The sequence below is a fragment of the Tinamus guttatus genome, unplaced genomic scaffold (assembly GCF_059628265.1).
Source record: "Tinamus guttatus ecotype Peru unplaced genomic scaffold, ASM5962826v1 Tinamus_guttatus_pri_ptg000218l, whole genome shotgun sequence".
Classification (NCBI taxonomy): domain Eukaryota; kingdom Metazoa; phylum Chordata; class Aves; order Tinamiformes; family Tinamidae; genus Tinamus; species Tinamus guttatus.
Genome location: NW_028288752.1, coordinates 863,235 through 882,164, shown reverse-complemented (window position 1 = coordinate 882,164; position 18,930 = coordinate 863,235). Strand labels below are relative to the sequence as shown.

Genomic DNA, 18,930 nt, shown 5'->3' with positions numbered 1-18,930 from the left:
GTGCCTGTTAGAGCAGTCGTGCCCTCCCACGAGCTCCCCTGCACACACTTAGTGTAAGGGCAGGAACACTTCAGTTGCAGCCTTCAAGCTGAAGCTTCTTCAAGCTGCAGCAGAGGCTCCTTGCCAGGCTCAATACTCTGAGCCTGCTGCTTCCCCCACCACAGCACTGAGCTCTCACGATGACTTAAGACTCCTAAGCACAGAGATAAAGCTGTACGCTCCCTCCCTGGGACTGTGCCAAAGGAACACAGCTTCCCTGGCACTTTCAGCCAAACTACCTTGGAAATGACCTGCAGGAGTCTCTGACAAGCTCCAAACAGAGGTTTACAGCAGTGAAAGGATAAAGTACAGGAACTTTATCCTCTCACAGACCAGCAGCAAGATTTTCTATAATAAATCATTTTAGCTAAGGAAGTATTAAGTGTAATTTCATGGCAGACATTTAAGAGATACAGTCTCCATCTATACAGAGGTCAACACTTATTTCCATCACAGCTTTAAACCACAGACCAAAGCCTGTCCCAGAACACCCAAAAGGCAGCACAGGTTCTGCCAGGCCCCCAAGGAAGAAACACACTGGTGATTCCTGCTACATCACTCGCATTGTTTATGTACAAAGGAAGTTTATACAAAGTTTATCCTTTTAAGCCACCAAAACAGTGATCTCACCCAAGCACGTGCAGGTGCTGGCAGCCTCCAGGCAGCAACTCCCTGCACAGGAGCTCCCCAGGCTGCAGCAGCAGTTGGATCTTGCAGGCCGTGATGCAGCAGGTCCCACCTGGACTATCCCAGCTGTGTTCCAAGCTTTAGAGGGCATCGAACAAGTCGTCTCCTGGGTTGCTGAGGAGGACACTGTGCTCTTGCCCAGCACTTCCCCTGACAGAGTGGTGGGAGAGCTGCTGCACAGGTAGGAAAAGGAGAGGTAGGGGAGGTCTCCAGAGCAATCCATTCTACTGCACACAGCAGCAGGCATCCTCAGTTTTCCCAAAGGGAAGGTAGGAAGGACAGCTATTCACGGTCACTGTCACTGTCGCTGTCACTGCTGTCACCATCCACCTGGATACTCTCCAGTGCCATCCTGTAGGCAGAAAACAAAGATCAGAGCCCTGGTGCAAACTTCAGCTTGAAACCAAGGACAAAACACGAAAGAGAACACGAGGAGCTCTCTGGGGGCACCGTTCTCAAAGGATGGGTTGCCCCAGGTCTGGCAGGGGTACGTCCAGCTCCTTTCCAGAAAGCAGGACAGCAGAGGCCCAGCTGTCCAGACTGCTGGAATGTCTATTTATTCATGCCCCGGAGCAGAGCGGTGGCTGCCAGGCTGTGGCACCTCAAGGCGCTGGCCGTGGTCTGGGTTTGCAGCAGCTTGGCACCAACCTGCCAGGGCAGCAGGGCAGAGGGGTGATGGGATCCTCAGAACCTGCCAAGCACCCCGGAGCCCCTGGGCCCTCCCCAGCCCCACGCACGCGCTCGCTGACGGGGCGGCTGCAGAACATGCTGGGAAAGGAAGCAGGGGCCAGCCTGGGGCGCTGGACAGGACCAGCTCCCACAGGGAAGGCTACTGCCCTCTGGGCAGGCTGCCATCAAACACCGGGGAATTTCTGCAAGGGACCCGAACCACAGTGCCTGTCAGCACAGAGGGCAGCGTTTGACACGTGCCCTTCAGAAAGCCCATCTTGTCCTTGGCAGAAAAGCCACAGCGAAGGAACCACCACCCGACACCCTCTCTCATCACCCCTTTGAGCAGGGCTGCTGAGTACTCCAACTTACCTCTGCTTTTCAGAGAGTTCAAACTCCTGCTCTGTTCTGCTTTTGAGCTTCGGAGTTGAAGGGAGCCCAAAGGAGGCTGCCAGCTTTACCAGACTGATGGCCTCATCGGGGCAGTTGGTTTGTTTGGCACAGGTCAGGAACTCATCCATCACCTGGTCACTGCGAGAGAAAAGAGAACAGGAATGGGACCCTCAGCAGGGGCTTCAGAATGGGAAAAGGTGACAGATTTTCAAGTAACTCAGAATCAGCCCAATTCTGCTCCTTCCAGAGCTGTTAGGAATTTTACTTTGCTCCAGACAAGTCTAGGAATCCTACTGTCACCAAAAGCAGCACCTCTGCTCCGCTGCACAGAGGCAGAGCACTGCTCAGAGTAAGGATCCTACCTTTGCAGCAGCCTAAATAACCCACCTTTACAGCCCCCACATGAGGCCCTGCCCCTATTTTATGGGGCTGGCAGAATGAAGTATCAACCAAGTATCAACCACTTAAACCATCGCCTGCATCTTCATCATGCTTGAGATGCAGGAAGATCTCAGGACATCAGTATGAGCTGATACACAAACCCCCTGTGCTCACAGGGACGGACACACATGCACATAAGCACACGCAGGGCAAACAGGGAGACACAGATCTCTTGTTCACTCAGTATGGGAAGTCAGAATCCGAATGTACTCACGTGGGGATCCTATTGATTTGCTGGAAATGCTCCATCATGGTCCTGTTCAACAGAAGAAAATAAAGGAAAAAAAATAAAAAGAGAGAGAAAAAAAGAGAGGCAGGTATTAAATCTCTTATGTAAACACCTTCTGCCTGGCATATGCAGAGGCAGTGTAAGGCCATTGTTAAGCTATTTGGTAATTTCTACTACATAAAAAATAAACAGTGTAGCTAGTGAGAATTTTAATTTAAAATTCACATATTTTTAAGGAGGTACTTGCCACTTCTTTGTTCCAAATGAATCAGGGTAAAGACATTCTCTGTATTTAATGGAAAATGGTTCATAACCCGAAATTTGGGGCTAGGCATTTCAATCAGTATTCTGAATTGAAAGCATGCAGGACAGAAAATTCTAGCTTCTAAATTCTAAAATACTTTAGTGCTTAATTAAAATTTTACTTAGAGTTAATATTAATGCTGTACTTAAACTCTTAAAGAATTCTGAAAATTAGAAATTAGGGAGTTCTAGGAAATCAGCAGCACTTAGAGTGCTAAGCAGCCCCTGCCTTGCCCAGAGCAGGTGTACGATGCTTTAAGCCAGCCGCTACATTTACTTCTGAACCATTTTATACAACAGGAAGCTGTAACTTCATGCCAAGAATGAACAGCAAAATTAAGATGACTCTCCCTTTACTATCCTGGTGGATGACATTCCCAGCAGGACTTACTCCCTGCTGGCATCTGCACTAGTGTCCCAAGGCAGTCACTCATTAGCTTCTGATTTTTGTGATTATGGCTTGAATTGCAGCGTGAACAAGAGAATTACAGTGTGGACACGTGGCTCCTGAGGGCCACATCCGTACCAAGCATCCCGGGTCCTGCCAGCCCTGGAGAAGAGCACGACGACGTGGCCCAGGGCGCTGCCCGACCACTCCAGCGGCGCCTGCTCCCTCCCGCTCTGCTCGTGGGTGGCTTTAATGTCTTCAGCACACTGGGCAAATGCCAGCTGGATCTGTGGAAGATTAGGCTATTAATGTCCAAACCTCTAGAATCAAAACCACTAGCTGATACATCTGCAACAGGTTCCTCTTTGAAGCCTTTGGAATAATGTTAACTTCTGCCTTGGCATGATTTAGATTTGTAAATTAGCAGTGGTTGCTCCCAGACGGCTCTGGCGGGAAAGCCAGCCCTGCAGGGTGCACAAGCCTTTCATCCTCCTCGGTTTGAGCAGCCAGTTACTGCAATGATTTTTGCACTCTCCATTCCCAACGATGTGCTAAGCTCTGGCTGAACAGCTCCTGTGGCTGGATTCCTTCCCAGGCTCCTGGTTTGGGAGGAATTCTCTTCCTTTGTTCATTTGAGATCTCTTGAAGGCTCACATAAACTTGTGTCTCTGTATGGATACGTGAACAGCAATTGGAGGAACACCAGAAGAGTGACCAGGGACAGTAACACAGCACCTGAACGTTGTGTTTGTGCCACACTCAAACACCAAACACTCTACTCCCTCCTTGCTGGGTGTCCTTACCTCTTGAGGGTGCTGCTCCCTGCTCATCAAAGACAAAAGCTCCTCTATCAGATCTTGTCTCCTATTAAACCCCAACTGTTTGATATCTGCTTAGAGAAAGACAGCAGTTAGCAGCCTATTCTCTGCATGTTAAAGCCTTTAGCTGCATTCTTGTCTCCCCTTCTGAAGGTGTAAAAACTAGGCAATGAATTTACATTAGTAAGTTAAAGAGTTTACTTACTACTTACTTACTACTACTACTTACTTACTAATGTAAATTAGTAAGTAAAGTAAGTTTAAAGAGTTAAGCCTGGGCTGCAGATTAAAGGCCCTACTCTCTGGTAAGCACTCAGTTTTCCAAGAAATAAATATTAACAATGAAACAGCCTCCATCGGTCTGATTTCTGCACCTCCAGTCAAAGTGACAACTCTGCCTTTCTCTAGTGCAACAGCTCCACCTTTGCCCTACGGAACGAGGCCCCTCAGGCCAGCGCATCCCCCAGCACTCCTGGGGTGGCACTGGGAAGCCTCCGGGGCTGGTTCACAGCTTGAAGATGGGAGCAGAGATACCCATGTGGTCCAAGTAGAAGCCCCGCTTGCACCTCCCTCCCACTTCACACTCACAGTGGCTTCAGTCGAGCAGATTGCCCAGGTAGCTGTGTGGCTGCAACCCACCTTTCCAAACTGAAGGGATCACTTCCAAGTGGTTGGCTGCATCCAGCGCTTGAAGGAGGTCAAGCAGATTTCTAGGACTTGGATAGAAGAGCTGATGAAAGAAGACAGTGACTTTAGTCTACTATAACCACAGAGCTTCTCCATACTAAAGCTTTACACCTGCTTACACCAAGGCAGACTTACTGAAGGGGTCATTTCCTTGTACCATTTCATGACAACATCGATTTGTTCCATCATACACAGCAGGGAAAAGAATTTTGACCTGCAGGGGGACAAAAAGTACTGATTATAGTAACAGTTACATCAGCTGAACAATACAGAAGCACCAGCAAATCATGGTGTTCTGATCAGCTTCATATTGAAGGTTATCACAAACTAACACAATTTAAAAAGCAGCACTATTTTTTGATGAAAAACAAGCAAACAAACAAATTCACACACTTACTGCTAAAACCAGGCAGCTGTCGGGATTAGTTAAAAATAGGCCACTGCCTTTCACAGTTTCTACAACACACAGCCTTTCTACCCGACACTGGGTTTGAAGTAATATGAATCCCTCTCAAACACAACTTAAACTAAGAACTGAACTAAATTAACCTGTTAATTATCCAGGTAATTTAACATGGCTACTTGCTGCATTTCACAATACAAGCTTGGGACTTTAAGCCAATAAATGGGATAGGAAAACAATTTCTCTATACCAAGAAATTAATTTGCCTTGATTTATTTACCTGCAAGATGAAATCGGATCCCATGAATCACTCCACCTCAAGCTTCACCTTATTTTAGTGATACTATTTTTTCATGATTTTATTAAAGTGCCACTAGTCCCACTGCTCAAACGGGCTTTTCTTCAGACCAGGTCAGTATCAGTCCAAGCACTGAATTATGCTCTGTGAGTGCAGTATTAAATAACACTCATTAAGATGCTTCGGATGGCACAATTATATTATCAAGTGTCAGAATTACTTGGAGTTCGATGCTTAAACACTGCTGTGCTGCAAACTACAACAGCATGCAGCCAGCCAGGTTGGACCTGTGTCCCATTTCAGCATAAATGGTTAGGAGGTTATGGTTATACTAAGTGGACAACAGAACTGTGGAAAATACAACTGGCCAGGTGAGGATTAAGTTAGACTGAGGCAGTGAAAGGGCTGGGTACAGACTTCTGTTCCTTCTCCGCTCTCTTGCCAGCACGAGAGCACAAGAGGGACCTCTAAAGAGGCATCACTTTAAATACTGAGTTTGAGGATTATCTAATTCCAGGTTCATACACACACAAAACCTTCTTTTATGAACGTCACCTAACTTCACATACTCTGAGAAACTTTCAGTTTAGGAAAGGTCATAAATAACAAAGTTCCTCTGAAGAACAGTTAAGTCCTAAATTGCACATCTAGCAGCTAGCTGATGCTCAACAACACATCCTACCACACAGTGCTTGCATTCAAACTAACAGCACTTCAGACACTGAACATAAGCCGCACTTCACTTACCAGTAGACACTTAACTGATCCGTGTCTAAGAATTTCCAGTTGTCTCCTTTCTCCATTGATTTATTTAACCTATAGGCAAGCTTGATATCCTTAAGATCGCAGCACTGGAATAAACCAGGCAGATTTTTAAAGCTACCAAAGAAAATAACACTCAGTACATCCTGCTTAAATTTAGCTTCACATATATAAGAAGCTGAAAGCAAACAATTCTGACAACAGGATGCAGTTCAGTGCAATGACTGACTAGGCACTTTCTTTAGTTAAGACAGATATGTGCGATTGCCCCAGAGGGCAAAATTAAGAGCTGCTCTCTCACCTCAGCAGAGGGTTTGAGAAGCTGCAGCGTGACTGGCAGCAGATGACAGGGCACAAGGAGACGGGGACTTGTGCACGTACCAAAGTCACACAGGTTAGCAGTTTGGCAGGAATCAAGGAAAGAAACACAGACTAAGGGAGAGAAGTTACAGGAGGTGACAGAGACACGTGAAATAGGAGAAGATACTGAGAGCAGAAGTATTGATGAGAGGTTGGAAAGCTCACAGGTAATTCCAAAATAGCTGGAGAACTCAAAGGAATAATTCATTCTGATTGCAGGCAGCAGGTACTTACCACTTGCATAGCGGTGACAAAAAATCTGGCTGAAAGGAAAAAGAATGGAGTCTGTTAGTTTGCAGCTTTGAAGGAGGCATAAAGCAGCTCATTAACCAACCTGCCAGGGGACAGACATGACATCTTCAATCAGAAAGCAGACTGCTAGCTAAGCTGACAATATAACAGGGATCTTGACTTTATAGGTAGAGACTTTGGCATGGTATGAATTTTGCTAGCCAGTGTTCTGGAGGCAATTAATATTGCTGGCTATCGGAAACAGATTGAAACATAAGCTTTGTTTGAATTTCCTACAGGAGCTACATTTATTTGCACAGCTGCAGACTTTCTCTGTCACACAGCTACTTCTGTATGTACAGAAGGCTTACTTACATCCTAGGGTAAAGAGTCTACATAAAGAGGGGAGCGAGAGCCCATGAGACATGAGATATTCACAACTGACCCTTTCTACAGATTCAAGGCTGAATTTTGGAATACTGCTTTCCGTGAAGTTTCATTACATGTAATTTGCTGAAAAGACTTAGAAAGAACTAGGTCAGGAAGGTGCATCACACTGCAATCTCGTCACCAGAAATGCATCATTACACCGAAGCTGCTAGCAGATGCTTCTCCTAGAAACAGTCTTGTGAACAGCTTCATGTTTCATACTGCAGAGAACACGCATTCACAGGGTAACCTACTCCTGTGACCACCATAGAAGCCAACATGCCTCTGCACACACCTGCAGGCACTACCTTTTTTGTCTCCAAAAATTATTAGAAGGGGCAGATTTACACAAGCTCCATGCAGTCCTTCTGGCTGGCTGAACTATTTGGAATTCCTAAAGTAACTTTTACATCCATGCTTAAAAAAAGTAGGTTATCGGTACCATCATGTGGGTCCTGGGCAGTGAAACTCCTCTTTTCAACTTCTTCTAGCACCTCAGTGATGATGTTTGATGGGTGAAGCTCAACTGTGGGACAAACAGAAAAGCAACATCACATCTGACTTGCACTATGTGCTTCATTCAGTAAAGAACTCCAGGGTGCAAACATACTACGGAAATGGAAACACACACTGGAAACAGATGGCAAGATTCTGCTAATTCCCCACTTACAGTTCCCAAGCCCAGCAGCCATTTTATTAGCACTAAAAGCTGCCTTACTATTGCCAGATTTCTGTATCATAACAACTGTGTTTATTCTCCTCCCATGACCAAGGATTTCTGGCCAACAGATTTGCAAGATTTGGGTTTCCACCTTCCTCCTCAGAAGTATTTCAAGACAGCTCCAAATCACAGAACAGGTCCCCAAAAGGCAGAATCTCCCTACAGTTTCTTCCCTGTGAGTGGGGCAGACTATGAAATCACATGTGAATTAGTCAGACTTGTGCAGCATTTGCTTGCCAGTTTTATCCATTTGAGGCCACAAATGGAAACAGGATTTCTTTCCAGTTCCACCAGTCCTTGGAGCACAAGGACTTGTGCCTTTGCCTATAAGAGGTTAGGATCATCTTCTGCAGCTTTTCTTTCTGTGAGAGTCCAATCTGTGCTGTCTGATTCTACCTGAGTAGAATTGCACACATAAGTTGTTTACAACATTATATTATGCCACATAACAACATCCATAATGTTTGGGAAGCACTTATCATAGAAACTAAACAGGACACATTCACATACAGGTTCATATTGAACATACCAGTTCTATAAAATATGGAGAGAAGATGCTCATATGTTGCAAGGCTAGGCTCTGAAAAGCAAAAACATCAGAGTCACCTACTTTGACACCCTTAGTTGAACTTTCTGTCCGAGCTCTCCTTCCCTGTCCTCAGCCCTTCCAGTTAGACAAGTGCCTAATTTATTCTACCATCTCTTACAGCTTCCAGCCAACTGCTGGACCAGACCTCACGCACATGAGAGCTGGGAAAGAGGACTCCTGAGGACAGACCACCAGCTGGGATATCATATTGCAATGGGGCAAGCAGCCAGGCCTCTGCGCTTCAAATTCACAGCATAAGTATTTCATGACTAGCTTTCCACTCTGCTCAGGAACAGACCTCTACTACAGCAGCATGCACATGACCAGGAAAAAGCACCCTCTACAACACAGAACGAATTGTGCAGATGTTCCCTATGTCTGAAATAGTGAGCTGACATCATCCAAAAAATAAAATAAAAAAAATCATCATTTAGAATAATAAAAGTTTGTTTTCTTCTTCCCCCTGTTGCTGATGTAGATATGTAACCCTAACCTTAATTTGGTAGCTTGTGAACTACATCTCCTTGCTATGCAGGAAACAAGCTGACTCAGCTGCCTGCTGTGGTTATATATTCACATTATTCACTATTTCTGCTGCAGTAGCACAAGGAGGGCCCAGCTGAGAAAAGAGCAGAAGAGGCCAGGACCTGCTCCCCCACCGCATGAACTCACCTGCCCTAAAATAGCCAGATGTAAATAATGTAATGATAGACAAGCTCACGACTAAAGAGCCTTAAATATCACAGATTTCAGTGTGTAAATGCACTGGCAAATGCTTTTATTTCTTCTCTAGAATTAGGAGTCGCTGCGTTTGCTGCTGAACTCTTAAATTTGCTACTTTGGAATTGGCGCTGGAATATAACACTACTCTGCTCCTCTTACCTATATCAAGTGCTTTCATTTCCTTTATCACTGATAAAGACACGCTCCTGCCTACGCCACCACATCTCCTCAGAGCCTTCAGCACAGCATTAAAAGTTAGCACATTAGGTTGCACCTTCTGTTGAACCATGTGATTCAGGAACTCCTGAAACAAATAAAAAGAGCCCAGCCTCTCAGTATTTAACATGTTACAGATCACAGCATTTTTGCAATCTCAATGGTGTCTTCCCCTGTAGGTAAATGACTGTGTCCCAACACATCTTTTAGTAAAGGGAGTGCTATCTCATCTTCAAATGAGCTAGCCAAGAAATGGAACTGCACAATTAAATCACTTCAGCAGCACTTCAAGACTTATATTTAGCATGCAAGTAAGATTTTTACACTTCCCAATTTTCTTCTCTGATGTTAGCATTTCAGAACTGGAAATTCTAAATTATCCCCAAATTCCATTTCCGTCAACACCTTCAATTACATTTCAGAGAAGTTTTAGCTAAAAATGCTTTCTTCATCTCCCTACCTAACTTCCCAGTCCCTTTTCTCTCTGCACAGTTCTTGGATCAGCTGTGTTCTTAAATGGCACATTATTTTATGCAGGTACGGGTTTGATTTCACACATTTTCTACTTTCAGTAGTTAGTTTGCATGTTTAAATTGGTGTATTTCCTACGCAGTAGTAGCTTAAATTAGTACCTTCTAGGTAGATCCTGTTTGTAGCATTAGTCTTGCAACAGCTGCAAATTTTCACCCTCTACCTCCTTACCTTGATTAATTCCCATCTTTCCACGAACTTCTCCTTCAGATATGGGACTATTGTAATCAGTGCGTTGAAAGTGTGCACATCAGCTGGAAAAAACAGGATAATTAGTTTTAACTGATAACTGAACCCTGCAGAGAATGTTCTAACATGCTTGTTCTACCATGGCTCAGTTCCTGGCGAAATTCTCATGCAAACACGTTTCCAGAGAGCCAGCCACACGCCAGCTGCACTGAATAAGCAATTTGCATTCAGCTCCCATGATCTAGCTGAGGTCCGTACCCCTGCGCCAATCATCATGGCCATGAAATGAGTAGATATGTACCCCAAAACAGGCTTCTGCTACTTAGAAGACCACAAATCTAAACCAAGACACACATACCTTTATGCCTTTGATTCAGCAACTCCACATACATGTCATAGGCTTTAGCAGGAACTCCGTGCTGGAAATAAATTTGTAAATGAACAAAAACACTGGCAAACTCTCTATGTGAGATTTCACAAGCTGAGAAAAGCCTCCCAGCCTTGAAGGATAGTTTTACCTTCACCATCCCACGGATCATTGTGCAATAGGAGTGTGCATTTCTCTCTGGCATTATCTTAAAAATCCTTTCAGCATCACAGTCCTCCCTAGATTCAAGAAACAGCTTGCATGTCAAAAATGCAGTAAAAGACACCGTTATGAAGAGTCCAACGTACAAAGCAATTGGCTGTATTTCTAAGGACTGACATTCAAATATATTACTCTTTCCACATTAAGAGATTCTATAATCATTTACTAGACTTCCATCACCACCTTAAAAGTTTTAAGGATTACAGGTGTATTTAATAAGTATAATCTGTAAACATGTCAGCTGATTTTGCAAATTCAATATAACAAAATAATTTTTTTTTTAATCATGGAATACTTCCAAGACATAAGTAAGAAAAGCAAGCTTGATATCTATAAAGTTTGCTATTGGCAGACCCACACCTCCTCCAGAAAGTTTTCTCATTTGTAGCTTGCCAAAAAGTCTCTAAATCTGTTTTATACATGCACACAGCCCACTGAATACAGGATTATCAGAAGAATGTTCTATACCTCCATGTAAAGCCAGACGAGTTCAAAGATTTTTGGAACCGCCTCTTTGGACTTTTCTGTTCGGCATTATTCTCCTGAAAAGATTTTTGTGGAAATGAGCTTTTCAGAATGCAAAGTTATGATTCAACATCGAATGACGTGATTTGCTAATAACAGCAGCAATCTGTATGCTCCAAAAGCTGGTTTAGTACGAGTTATGATAAAATGATTTCTATTGCAGTGTTCAAGAAGTTAAACTTAAGTAAGAAAACTGTTTATGTTGAACATACTTAGACATACACTGTTTATTAAACATGCTAACAAGACAAGTTATTTATGCTTGATTTTTTTGTGGAGTTAGTGGAAATCCTTGAAGTATATCACATAATCTATTAAACTATTCCTGGATAAACTGTTGAAGGGGAAAGAGGTATTTTAAAAGACCTCTACAGCTGTATTCAATCAACTAATACTCCAAGGTTACACAAGGAACTCCCCACTCTCATTAAAACTCAATTATTAGTGTTCAGACAGCTGAACTACACTAGATATAGTAGTATTTGCCTTTTCAGGAGAACTATAAAAACATGACTGCCCCTAGGAAACAGGGGCAGTGTTTCAGCTGTTAAATTCAGTTTTAGGGAAACTATGTTTGCTAGCAGATCAGACACAAGGCTTCTATAACTACAATAAACACCCCTTCAAGACACAGCATCTGACCCATCTCACCCCACCTGCCAGGCAGCCAGAGTACATAAATCTCAATCTCACCCCAAATCATTCCTACATAATTTAAGACAGAAATAACAGTTATTTCATACCTCTACTTCTTCCAAATCTCTCTTTTGTTCACCCTGTTCTTCCTGAGCATCTCCATAGAAGCATAACAAATCTAAAAGGCTGTTTGTGGTCTCTAAAGATACAGGGGTACCTATAAAAATAAATAAATAAATAAAGAGGATGCACAACAGTTGCAGAGAAAGTAAAGAATATGCTAGTAACTCTACAGCACTTTAGCACACTTCTGGATGCCAAATTCAGTTACTTTGTTCTCTTCTGACAGAAAGCTGTTCTCTAGCAAATCTACTTTCAGAAACCCAGTCACATTAGAAGGCACTTTTTACACTGAACTAGACTACCCTTTTTTACACCAATGCCACCTCGAGAGTTGGAAAAAATGGAGTTTTGCTTATCAAGTAGGAAAGGGGAGGAGCAGCTGGCAAAGAAGAGTGACAAGTAAGCAAAGCCTCAAGTCAACAGCTAAAATTTCACATGCTTTTCGTAACTACTCACTGAATAGAACCGTTTGCGAATACCACTAGGTGAACACATTCCTACAAAATGTATTAAACACAACAAGCAAAAGAATGGTTTGAGGGAAGATTCCATCTGCTTCCATGCGCTAGGGGATGTGAGATGATCTCAACTGATCTTCCTCCTTCAGAGGCTCTGGCTGTTGAGTTTTTTATTGCTTTCTCCTCATTCACCCATGACAGAGATAAGATCCAGATTAAGGAGGAAATTGTAAAGAATCATTTATTGAGGACATTGGCACAGAAGGGGCTCCCAGCTGGTATGCTATGCTATGCCATTGCCATTACAGCAGCAAAGTGACAGATGTCACTTACACATGCAGCGTTCACAGTGACTAACTCACATGAGGTTATGCCAATTAACAAATCATTTTTTGGTACAGTGTAAATGAAGCTCCAGCTCAAAATCTTGCAACAAAGCACACACCTGCCTGCAGGAGCTGATCAAAGAGGTCCACAGCAGCTTTCACTTTTCTGAGCTGGATACGCTCCTTCAGAGCTGCCTCACTCACTCCTTCAATCTGAGGCGTAGTAATCTCAGGCATTAAACACTGAAAGCAAAGAGCAAAAGTTAAACAGATGTTTAAGCCTTTCCAAAGCCAAAACAATAATCAAATGTGTTATTCTTCACCCAATAATATGCTGTTTTATCCCTGACTCTCCCAGCTTAACAGTTTGGTGATAAAGGAACACACATCCTGATCTCCCATTTTTCATAAAAGCTCTAATTCCTATGTCCGAATATTCACTTAAGAAAAAGCCTAAAGATATATCACTGCTTTCACAGTTGTCTACAGAACGGTTAACAAAATTATCCTTTTACAGTAGACCGAGTCTTACAAGTCATTTCATTTACTGACAAGACACAGAAAGGATGAAAACGAAAAGCAAAATCTTACTAGTACGTTAGGCTCCGCAGTAATTTTGTCAAAATATTGAGGAAATTCCTTAATAATGTATTTGGCAGCATTTCTCCCAGACTCCTTCGCCAACGCTAGGAGACGCTACACAGGAGAGAGACAGAACAGGAGTTTGATGAAGAAACACACAATTAAACCTCAACGAGGCTGAGAATGACAAAAAGGTTTCTGAACATTCTGAGGAGACCAAATTTAACTCATTCTTCCTTTTCAGCTCTTGGGAAGAGCATACAGCTGACTGTTCCAGATAAGCATCCAAATATTTATGACGACTTCTTTAAATGAGAATGCAATTTGCTTCTCCCTTGACCTAGTCTCCGACATATACATAAGAGGCTGCACTACTACTGCCAGTTCAAAGGCTTTTCTCTTCATAAATAAAGCACCAGGCAATTTCTCTCCCCATCTGTCATTTACCTCACCCAAATCTCATTCCCTCCTTTTCCTCAAGTTCTTAAGCTGGACTCTTCTTCCTGCCCTCCTTTTCAGCTCTGCTTTCTTCTGCCTCAGCTTCATGCTCTTTCATCTTAGATAAAGACAACACCAGGAGAAAAATCCTTTCCTTCTCTCTTTCTGTTCTCAACTAAATACAACTAAATTACAGAGCAGCTGTCCTGTGATAACATTAAAATTCCTGCATCTTGCACAGGAAAATAACTAACAATATGTAGTCTACATAGCAACATACATAAATAATAACCTAAAGAATTACTCTTGGGTTTATTTAATGGACTAAGAATGCAAAGAACTGGAATAACCAAACAGGTAGGCCACTAACCACAGGACTTAACAAAGCTGTAGCAGTTGGCAGCTCCCTATAGGGGTGGGGAAAAAAAAAGGAAATTTTTGCCCCCCTCCCTATGCAGCATTTTTTTTTTTTGTATCCAGAAAATCTATGAGTTAAAAAACACATGGACAAAAAAATCGTATTATTTTGTTAACTAAGACAAAACAAGAACAGGCAAAAGTTCCCATAGGCTGGGGGGGAGGAAGCTATCAAAGATCTGAGAGAAAATACTTACAGCACTGGCTGTATTTCTGGGCATAAGGTAAGGGTCATCCTGGAACATGTAATGAGCAGCAGTAGGATCCTGCATGAAGGAGAGTACAAGATTCAAGGCTTAGAGTTGTGCTGTAACCCTATCACACTGCCCCATGCACTTCAAGGCACAACAAACATTTCCACCTTCACCATAGCTTGATGCCCATTTACAAAACAAAACACCAGTTCAAAGTGGTGAGTCTCTTGGGAACGGCTTTAAGAGCACCTTCTCTGCACACACACACACAAATGCAGGCTAACATAATGACTGCAAGAGAGTCCTTACTGTCATATGACAGGCAATGCATGTGCTGCACAGCAAATGCACCCCCACACCTAGCATAGTCTTGGGGGAGCAGAGGGCACTTGTAAAGGCTTTTATAGACACAGCAAACAGTATTAAGCAAAAGTGAAAATCCTTTACTCTAACATGTTAAAGTCCTGTTTTTCTTTTATGGTCAAGGCAGAAATTTGATCTTTTTAAGTGACAGTCGAACACATGAGATGGAAAATTCAATCTCCACAATCTTAACAGAAAAACTTACTCTGTTTACTGTAGAAGCCAGTGCTTGAAGAACTGCTAGCTTATCCCTATAAAAGAAGGAGTTTTGATTAGCATTGTGTAACAGACTTTCAATCTTGTGCGTTACATTTCTTGCAGGCCAAAAAAGGGATTAAGATAAAGACTTTGAGGAAAACCCAAAAAGTGTGCATGCTCCCTTTACCACTACTTCCTTCTTTGCTATATATTATCAAGGGCAGCATAGAGGACAGGGACAGAAAAGCACAAGCTCAGAATCTCTAAAGACTATCCCATCTCTTAATGCCAGATATAGCAGTCTCTCTTCAAGACAAATCTTGAATGAAAGTCTCAATTCTGGAATGATTTCACCAGGCCCATGCCCCTGCACATCCTTTAGACTCTGGCTATGTTTCAGGCAAACAGTGAACAGGTCTTTGAAAATCTTGAGAATGCAGCCATTTACCCAGGAGGAAAAAGGAAAAAGAAACCACCCTCCCAAACACAAACAATATTACATGACACCTGACATGGTCAGAACACGCAAGCAAATGGCAGGGCACTATGTTACTAGGAATTTTCATAGCCCTTTACAGTGTTAATAACAAAAAAAGAGACATGGACAGATCTTAAAAAATGCTGAGGTAAAATGAGCATAAGTTTAAGCAAGCTATTTGACAGGTGAATCACGTCACATGGATGGAACATATCTGCAAACTAACCACATGAAGGTATACAAACCAGAAAATATTTTAGGTAGTTATTTTCCTCAAGCTAACTCTGCATTAGTGTCCTGTCCTGACATATAACAAACAAGTATAAATAAGAATACCGAAAGAAAAAAATACTAAGCTTTCAGGTCATCTTATTCTCAGTTTATATGAAGTTTATATGAAGTTTTGCTATAACTTTTGTTTTTTCCCCATACAATCATTCAATTTCATGAAAACACAGAAAGTTCCAACTCCATATGAGGAAGGGCTTCTTTACTGTGAGGTGACAGAGCCCTGGAACAGGCTGCCCAGAGAGGATGTGGAGTCTCCTTCTCTGGAGATCTTCCAAACTCGTCTGGATGCCACCCTGTGCCCCGTGCTCTAGGTGTCCTTGCTGGAGCAGGGGGGTTGGACTAGATGATGTCTAGAGGTCCCTTCCAACCTTAAGCATTCTGTGATTCTGTTAAGTGCTTCAGAACATTAAGACAATCCTAACTAAATCACTTTTGCTCAGCTGCATTATTTCTAGGAAGGATTATATTCAACTGACCAAGCTGATTTTGCCCAAAAACCAAACAAACAACAACAAAACACAAACAAAACAAGCAAAAAACAAACAAAAAACTAGTGAACATGATCTTTCATGAAGAAATAGAACTATGGTTAAAGTTGGAGTAGGTAATTATCTTTAAAAGAAAGTTCAGGAGTGAAGTATGCATACCCTGCATAGAAAGGAAGTATTAAGAGTAGTCCCAGGACTCCCAGTCAGAGGAAAAATCACTAATGGACCACTAATTCCATGACAATAGCAACTTCAATTTTCATTTTCAAATGTGCCAACATACTGCCAAGTGAAATACTAATTATAAAAAAGACAAACACCACAGAGCGCATCTGCTTCCCATTACAGAAATCTCACTTGCAACAGGCAGCAATGCAGAATTCTCTTTGGTACTCCCCACTTCAGTCGTATGCACAAATATATTACGTTTAGCTTTCTGACATTTTTTCCACGTCAGCATTTTTTCCAACAATAAACAAACACTTACCAGGTTTTCCTTCGTGGAAGCACAATTTGTTCTCGAGTAACTAAAAGAAACAATATTAAACTCATCATTAAAATCAACAAATATTCAAATAAAATGTTATCTTAACTTCAAGAAAATCCTTCACTCAGAATAATATAGTTAAAAGTATTTGTTAAGCATAGATTTTAAAAATCAAAATCTGATGTAGTCCACAATTTACTGAAATATTAAAAAGTCTGATGTAAAGACTAACAGTTCTGGAGCCAGTCTGTGGCAGATAATCTTCCCTACATCAAAGAGATTGTACCCATTTACTCATCCAAATTTTCTCAGTTATCCTGAGGAAATCTTCCAGCTTGAGCCCAAATATTTTGCACTTCTTCCCGTTCCTCCTCGTAGTTCCTTAGTTCGAGGTTTGCTGCCTCTGCCTGCTTTCTTTCCCCAATTCAGCATGTCTGAATACTTCTGCAATGCATCCTGTTCCTACACTGACACTGATAGCTAACTTCTTTCAGCCACAAAAATCATTCTTGTCAGTAAAAAAAGAAAAAGGGACACGACAGTGAAGAAGCTAGAACTTGTCAGCAAAGCCTGTTAGTATATCCACCCACAAAAGACTGTGATAATGCAAATAAAGACATAGGGGAAAAAAAAAAAAACAGAGTCTTCACAAGCACTTTTCCTATTGCCTCTGTGTTGTGCTTCCATGAGCTGTTACTGAACGTCAGTAACTTGTTTCCATGTGCAGCACTGCTTTATTTTCCATAAAACTTTCATCAGACTGACGTTATGGGATTTGGAGCAGAAGCAAGAAAGTGTCACATGTTAAAGTGGGAAATTCTTTGCTACAAGAGGTTGTCACTATCAAGTTTTTCCAGTTGCTCTTTGAAGCTGTAAAAACTTAAAAGTAAGTTTTAAACAACTCAAGGCTTCTAAAATTATAAAAGCTTCCCTGGTTGTGTGGAGATACAAAAATAAACACAAAAGAAGCTAGTAATTAAAATACAAACCTTCTGGGTTTTCCACAGTCTTCTCTACAGCTGTACTACTAGAAGAGTACCTACAAACAAACCAGTTTTGAATTTCTAGGAGAAAAATTAACTTAAAACTTTAAAAGGGAAAAGGTTACGGAAATGCTATACTATAACCAGCCCCAGTGTGTTATTATCAACCTCCTATGTAATGTTTCTCTTAAAAGTCTCCCAGAGACAAATGACTACAAAAAAAATAAAAAGTCATATTACATAAAGAAAATAAAGTTACAGATTTTGGGAGCATCAGTTTCCAAAAAAAGGACTGCATTTAAGAGAGTCCTGAATACAACTTAGAAAAACAAGCCATTTTTTTTCAGAGTGCAGTTTAAAGCAGTTGCTTTTCTTACAGATTTTAGACACATCCCCAAGTCCCTCCCAGAACAGCCAAACTCTTACTGCTTTACCATAAGTGAGAGCTTGTATTAAAACGCAGCTCTACTCATGGAACAACCTAGTGCTTGTCTGGGGCAGGGTCCAACCACGTGCCATGCAAGGCCCTAGCATGGCCTTAGGACACCCTTCAAGTTTGGTCTCGACTCTGTGGGAGAAGCAGTTAGCACAGACTCACGCCTGCATGGATTAAAGCTGTGCGATTGTAGACACTCCTTTTATGGTTTTTCTGTATTTTGCATCTATTTAACTTATAATTTATGACTTTGCCACCACATGCGGGAACTGCTTTGCCTATAGGCAGTACTCAGGGCTGCAGGGCCTGAATAAGGCACCCGATTCCCGCAACGCGCCTCTTCCCGGGGGTCCCCGCCAGAAACCGTTTAACGGCCCCAAACGCATCCTTCCCGCCCTGCAGGGGCCACGCATGCGCGGAGCTGCCGGCGATGACCCGCGCGCGTGCGCAGAGCACCCTTCCCGCCGCAACCCGCCCCGCAGCCGCCGCTGAAGCGGCGCGGAGCGCAGCAGACCACCCTACCGGCTCTGCTCCGGTGTCGCGGCGCCGCCGGCCCGCAGGCGCCACCGCCGGCCCAGTAAGCTCACATGCTGCCACCAGCGGCCGCCCAGCCGCCGCGCCGCCATACCTGCGCCCGCGCGGTGCCGCGCCGGAAGCGGGGCTGGTACCACTGCTCCTGCGAGGGGGGAGCTGACGTCACTCGGGCCTCCCCCCTCCACGCAGGAGCGATGGTGTCGCCCGACCCCGCCCCCCGCCGCCGCCTCCGGGAGCCGCGTGGTGCTGCCCGTGGCCCAGCAGCCCCGGTGAAGCGT

General features: G+C 43.1%; 1 protein-coding gene and 1 non-coding gene across 2 annotated transcripts; both read right to left on the bottom strand.

The window, feature by feature from the left end:
• Positions 1 to 958: 958 nt before the first annotated feature.
• Positions 959 to 18,756, bottom strand: PTCD3 (pentatricopeptide repeat domain 3). Its single transcript, XM_088524960.1, has 24 exons — positions 18,641 to 18,756; positions 17,689 to 17,738; positions 16,700 to 16,739; positions 14,963 to 15,008; positions 14,398 to 14,466; positions 13,355 to 13,459; positions 12,883 to 13,006; positions 11,964 to 12,073; positions 11,164 to 11,237; positions 10,625 to 10,712; positions 10,465 to 10,525; positions 10,089 to 10,171; positions 9,330 to 9,474; positions 8,388 to 8,438; positions 7,580 to 7,663; positions 6,712 to 6,740; positions 6,103 to 6,206; positions 4,790 to 4,868; positions 4,607 to 4,697; positions 3,953 to 4,038; positions 3,288 to 3,436; positions 2,444 to 2,485; positions 1,768 to 1,926; positions 959 to 1,078 (listed from the first exon to the last, which is right to left on the bottom strand). Exons 1-24 carry the CDS (start codon positions 18,742 to 18,744, stop codon positions 1,009 to 1,011), a joined length of 2,043 nt encoding a protein of 680 aa, XP_088381086.1. The 5' UTR covers positions 18,745 to 18,756; the 3' UTR covers positions 959 to 1,008.
• LOC148594650 (small nucleolar RNA SNORD94) lies at positions 10,247 to 10,388 on the bottom strand. The gene has a single exon (XR_015913390.1). It is a non-coding gene; the product is annotated as a small nucleolar RNA SNORD94 (small nucleolar RNA).
• Positions 18,757 to 18,930: the final 174 nt, after the last annotated feature.